Raw genomic sequence first — 6,267 nt, 5'->3', positions numbered from 1 at the left:
GCTTAAAATCTCTACTTTAAGATGTTATGGACAGATTTTAAGTTTAATGCACCTCTGTCACTGTTAACTCTCAAAATATGAGAGTATATGTGTTTGTCATATTGAAAATTGCAAAGTTCGACGGAATATATGGACTTTGTAAACTTTTTTGGAGGAATATCATTTGTAGCGACGTAAAGTTCGAATTTTCTTCTTTAATTTAAAAAAGAACTAGTTGCTGCGATTTTTTTTTGCGAAGTTACTTCAAAGTTATCCTCATTTTTGACATACCTACCGACATTACTTGCCTTACTGGATACGTATCACGACGAGATTGCTGGATGGATTTTGCACATTGTGTTTCTGCGTGTGTGTAGATTTTGCACATTTATTATTATTGACTCATTACAAACATATACACAAAACATACATACACAAACATATACATACTTTATGTGGGTGATCCTGTATACGTTTGAATACTATACATTATTGTAAACATTAATTTGAATAAGTCTAGAAACGCTCAGTTTTTAAGTAGGAGGAATTTTATGTTTAACATAGTAATGCACAATCTTTCTTAAGAATGTGTAATTCGCATTTCAAAATTATAAGAAGTATAAAAATTTCATTAACATTTCACCGTCAGTTTAATGTTTTGATGACTTTTTTTGTACTGTTTGCGTATGTTTTTAAATTTTCTGTATATGTGTGATAAATTTTAGAAACATTTTTGTTGCAACATTTCAAATGACATATTGTAAAATCCTTTCAGAATTATTGCACTTTAAATATGAAAGGTTGAAACCTTTCTGAAAAATCGCGACAATCAATGCTATATGTGTTTCTCCTGTCATAGACATCCGTTACACAGCTAGATGGGGAAGAGGAAAAAGAAAGAGGATATTCACATATCAGAATAAAATCAAAATAAATTGGATCCAGAAGTTCAATAAATCGTCAGTTAGATACGTGAGTCTTTTTTTATCTAATTATGATAATGGATTCATGATCATGAGAGAGGGTTCTTATATCTGATACTTATATTTTCTTATATTGTTGTTTATACTTGACTTCATTAATGAATAGGAATCCAGAGTTGAAACATTTGCAGAGTTGAAACAGTTAATTTAATTAATAAATACATTCCAATTATTTATTAATTATATCTTATCGCCTTATAATGTATTGTTAACATACTTAAACTACGAATAAGGACTGTCCAAGAAAAAAACCTTTCCACACAAAAACTCACATATCCTCCAATCCACTTGACCGATTTTCAAAAGCAAACCCATTTTAGAAACGTCTTTTAATTACAATTAAAACTATATTTTAAAAAATTCTTAAAAACTACTTTTGACAAAAATTTTTAATTTTTTCTGGAATCCCCTCCATCATACTTTTTATGGTGGTCTCGGTGATCACTTCCTCGGATGCCCTCTTTCTTCGCTGTTTTTGGACTCTGAAAACCTTTTTTCCTTCCAGATCCTTCTTTACGGTTGATAATCAAATCTTCCTTGAAACACCTAATGACTATTGACACCGTTTTCCTGCAAATTCCTGCCTTCCGCGCGATTTTAATGAAACTCTACTCCGGGTGTTCTTGAAAAATTTTGATTATGGATTTGCGTGTTTCTACTTCACTTGCCATTTTGCAACTGAGAACAAAGCGATTACAAAATTAACTGTTTCAATCGTTTCTTACATTCATTGCAAAGCCTACTAAATTAAAAAATTGTTTTTTTTTAAGTGGTTTGGAGGATATGTGAGTTTTTGTGTGGATTTTTTCTTGGACAGTTCTTATTCGTATAGGCAATTCACTTTATATTTAATTTTTTTCAATAAATATTTAAATATTTTATTACAAAAATTGTTCAAAATGCTTTGACATTATAGCTTTCGATCTTATACATATTTATTATTAACTGTAAAGAAAAAAGACTGAAAAAAATGTTTCATAATTCTTAAATTTAGCGATTTTAGTGTTTAATGCTTGAATGTTCATTACGTGTAAATTCCTCCTATCTAACAAACTAAGCGTTTCTAGACCCATGTTCATGTAAACTTTTTTAATATTTAATATTTAAGATGGGAATATTTGACATTTATTCATTTACATGTATTAGCATTACCATTAAAGCGCTTCAATTATTTGCGGAAAACCATAGAATTTATATATTTTAAATTTTCGAATTTAAATTTAATAATTGCGCGCATCTCCTCCCGCGCTGTCTCTTACCTAGCCTTGAAAACATTTTTGTTAGTACAATATTATTTTAAAATAAAAACAATATTATTTACAATATTATTTTAAAATTAAGAGTTTGTTCTGAATATTAATTTTTATATTTTAAAAATTTTCATTTCTTTTTGACACGTTGTTTATGTAAGAATTATTTAATGATATTTCAATGATATTTCACATTTTCAACAATAATAATTTTACAAAAACTATATATTGGGTTGTCCGGAAAGTTCGTGCCGCAAAAGATTTAATTAAATTTAATAAATGAAATTAAAAATTTAAAAATTTTCTGCGTTTCAATTTTTCTTCAAAATCGGCACGAATTTTCCGGACAACTCAATATTAATAACTACTTTTATATATTATATATTATATATTAGTAACTTTTGCAACCAATTTTGCGACATTTTTGCGACACATTCGTAATGTAAATTGTAGATATTACAATATTTTTACAATTTTGATCTAAAGAAATGATTTTTGATTTATATTTTGATGGTAATTTTTTTAATCGATCATATATAGTAAACTTAAAATACAATGTGATTTTATGTTTGGAAAATTGGACTTGTATGAATGCAGCAATAGTTATAATTAATTATTATAATCTATCTATCTCCGGTTTTTTTATTATAATTATATTATAAATATATAATTATTGTATATCATCATAATCAAGTTATCGTAATGTAATAATAATAATATAATCAATGTTTTTAATAAATATATGCATTTTAGAGCACTTTGGTGTTTTATGATCGGCGTAACAATGCTGATGCTTATGTGTGGATATTCTGGCATGTTGATTTATGCTTGGTATCATGAATGCGATCCCCTTACGACTAAGGTAATATTTATTTATTTAGTTTTCATATTCAATGTTAAGACTGCGATTAATTACTGATTATATCTATGTGTAATACAGTTAGCGCGAGCCAAGGATCAACTGCTACCGTTGTTAGTTATGAACGTTTTAGGAAACTATCCAGGACTACCGGGTCTTTTCGTAGCTGGTGTATTTAGTGCCGCACTTAGGTAGATATACATATTTATATATTTGATAAATATTCAAAAAAGAAGAGCTTTCTCTAATAACTTTGACCTTGATATATATTATCAAGTTTGATAACATAATCCGATCCTTATTTAATTATGAGATGGATCTTGGTCACATGGAAAGCTGTGCAACCTTAGGTAGAGAAAGGTTCTCTCTGATTCCCTCTCTCTTCCCCCTCCCTTCCCCTTTTCTCTTCGCCTTTCCTTCTCCTTTTCCTCCTCCTTTTCTTCCTCCTTTTTCTCTTTCGTCCCTTCCTTTGCTTCATTGTTCTCTCTTTTCTCTTCCTCTTTTTTTTCATTCTTCTCCTATTTTCCCTCTTCTTTTTCGGTATATATGTTTATTAAAATTAGTTTGAGATCTCTTTCTTCCAGTTCATTATCAACTGGACTAAACTCCATGGCAGCCGTAGTGCTAGAGGATTTTGTTAAGCCCTTTATGAAGACTCCTTTTACACCTAGGGGTGCTGATATCTTTATGAAGTTGACGGTTGTCGTTTTAGGAATAATTTGTGTTGCTCTCGTTTTCGTTGTCGAGCAGGCGGGCACTCATGTGTTACAGGTAAACATGGAGTTAAACAGTTAACAAATGCAAATTAATATTCTTTTCATATTTGAATGTTATAGTTGTCCATAAGTCTAGGCTCCATTACTAATGGACCATCCTTTGGCATTTTCAACATGGGAATGTTATTACCATGGATTAATGGCAAGGCATGTGTTAAAGATAAACTTCTTTTATGTTAACTTGATGAAAATTATATTTAAATTTGTTGATGAGAATAAATAAGTGATTTAATTAAATTCGACAGGGTGCTCTAATCGGAGGAATAGCAGGTTTGAGTTTCATGGGTTGGCTTATTCTTTCTGCTGAAGCAGCTATCATCGGTGGAAAAATTAAGTTAATATCAAAATGTTATGTATATCAATACATGTATATACAATATACACATATCTACTGATATCTGGATGAAATTATCTAGATAATTTAGATGAATTAAATGATTCCAGTTTATCTTTTACTAATATTTATATTATCTTTATATATGTCTTAAATAAAAATTGTTTGTTGTTGTCTTTTTCCAAATCGTACAGGATGTTTTGAATTTAAATGGTCAAACTTCGGAAGCATGTAAAGAATTCATAAACTAAGATAAAAATTCTTTAGAAATATGCTTGTTTTTCTAACATTTTCGAAAAATCGCCAAAAAAGATAAAACATAATTTTCGGAATAATGTTTAGAAGCGGAATATTATTGTTTTCGTGAATAATTATTTTGATTAACGGACACTGCAATGCACCAATAACCTTAACTTCGATATCAAGGTCAAAAAATCTTCAAAAGGTTTTAGGTAGCGGTCACTTCGTTCAAAAATCATTAACAAATGAAGTTTAAAAAATTATGTCTTATTTCTGCTATATAGAGCCTTAAAATTTCCTAGCTCTTTGGCAGCTTTCGAAACTTGAAGATAACAAATAATAATAGTATTCTAGTAAAGATGAGATGAAATCATTTATCTAGATTATCTAAATAATTTCATTTAGATACCAATAAACATTGATAATATCATACAATTAATATCGCATTATATTTTGTTATTCCCTTTAAGGGAATAATAATATTACGAATGTTCCTTTACGCTTTTACAGATTCGATACGAAACCCGTAACCACAGAAGGATGTACTTATTCATTTCCACAAGTAGAGAATTTATTATTATCTGTACCACCAGATACAATTTTGAACAACGTTGGGGAGTAAGTTAAATAATGTTAATTATACATAAAATAATTGTTAATAACTCTTAGATATTAAATTATTAATGGTCATTAATTATTGAAGTTAGAGCATATCGCTTCTAATTTTTGCGTAACTTAAACCTTTCATTAATAAGTTAGAAATGATTTCCTTTAAAAAATTATTTCTCTTTTTGCTAAGAAAAAATTCATTTATTCTACAGAGAATTACATTTCGTGCATTCGAAATATTCTTTAAATTGTTAATAACTTTTCTAAGTTTAACAGTTTGCAAATTCCACAAATTATTTCGAACATTTGAAAAACATTTCTTATGTTTTAAGTAAGTGTTAAGTAGTGTAGTAGTTATTACATTTAATAGGGAACCATGGGCATTGTTCCGGCTCAGTTATCTTTGGTATACCATGACTGGTGCTTTAGTGACTATTAGTGTCGGTCTCATCGTAACTTTGATTACCTCCGAAGATATTGAAAAGTTAGATCCGATGGTCGTAGCACCATTTGTAAGAAAATATTTAAAGACTTCAAAGAAAAATATTACACAAGAAGAACTTCAGCAAATCAAGGTTTTATTATTTTTTTTATTAAATTACATTTTATTATTTCTTAGCTAAATCTATTTTGATTAATAACTACATTCTGTTTTGCTGTAAAAGATTAATAAGAAAAATTTAACTTTTAAATATACCTATTAAATATACCTGTGTTATATACATATATTTGTATATAATTACTTTATATTAAATAATATATATATTAAATAATATATATATTTAATATCACAGTACATATTATTTAATGATTATTAATACAAAATTTGATTTTTTGTTTACAATTAGGTTGCAAAATCGAAAGAAATGATAGCATCTTGTACTATTAATGAAGATGATAAATTATTATCACAAGGAATTCAAGGACATGATATAATAAATAAGTAAATATTAATATAAATTTTAGTTTTCAAGCTAGAAATATTAAAAATGGAACATGAATTTGTATTTTAACAATACTGATTTGTGTATCAAAGAATCGTATTTAATTATAAAAAAGAGCTTTGTACAAAGTTTGTATGTACAATTCCATATATATTTCTTATATGCTATATATCAATTGTAAACATTATTATGAATATAGATAAATAATACATATATGCGCGCGTGTGTGTGTGTGTGTGTGTGTGTGTGTGTGTGTACCACCCACACACACACACACACACACACACACACTA

At 28.2% G+C, this 6,267-nt stretch overlaps 1 protein-coding gene across 1 annotated transcript in view; it reads left to right on the top strand.

Annotated features, from left to right (window-relative positions):
• Positions 1 to 5,977, top strand: part of LOC105622788 (sodium-coupled monocarboxylate transporter 1-like) — a 16,039-nt gene extending 10,062 nt beyond the window's left edge. Inside the window, exons 2-9 of the mRNA XM_012204200.1 lie at positions 2,966 to 3,074; positions 3,153 to 3,262; positions 3,656 to 3,842; positions 3,908 to 3,994; positions 4,093 to 4,181; positions 4,932 to 5,039; positions 5,401 to 5,605; positions 5,879 to 5,977. Coding sequence (XP_012059590.1) covers positions 2,966 to 3,074; positions 3,153 to 3,262; positions 3,656 to 3,842; positions 3,908 to 3,994; positions 4,093 to 4,181; positions 4,932 to 5,039; positions 5,401 to 5,605; positions 5,879 to 5,977 — 994 coding nt within the window. The remainder of the gene's footprint in view (positions 1 to 2,965; positions 3,075 to 3,152; positions 3,263 to 3,655; positions 3,843 to 3,907; positions 3,995 to 4,092; positions 4,182 to 4,931; positions 5,040 to 5,400; positions 5,606 to 5,878) is intronic.
• Positions 5,978 to 6,267: the final 290 nt, after the last annotated feature.

Source organism: Atta cephalotes, assembly GCF_000143395.1.
Source record: "Atta cephalotes unplaced genomic scaffold scaffold00048, whole genome shotgun sequence".
Lineage (NCBI taxonomy): Eukaryota > Metazoa > Arthropoda > Insecta > Hymenoptera > Formicidae > Atta > Atta cephalotes.
This window is presented reverse-complemented; position numbering and strand designations above follow the sequence as displayed.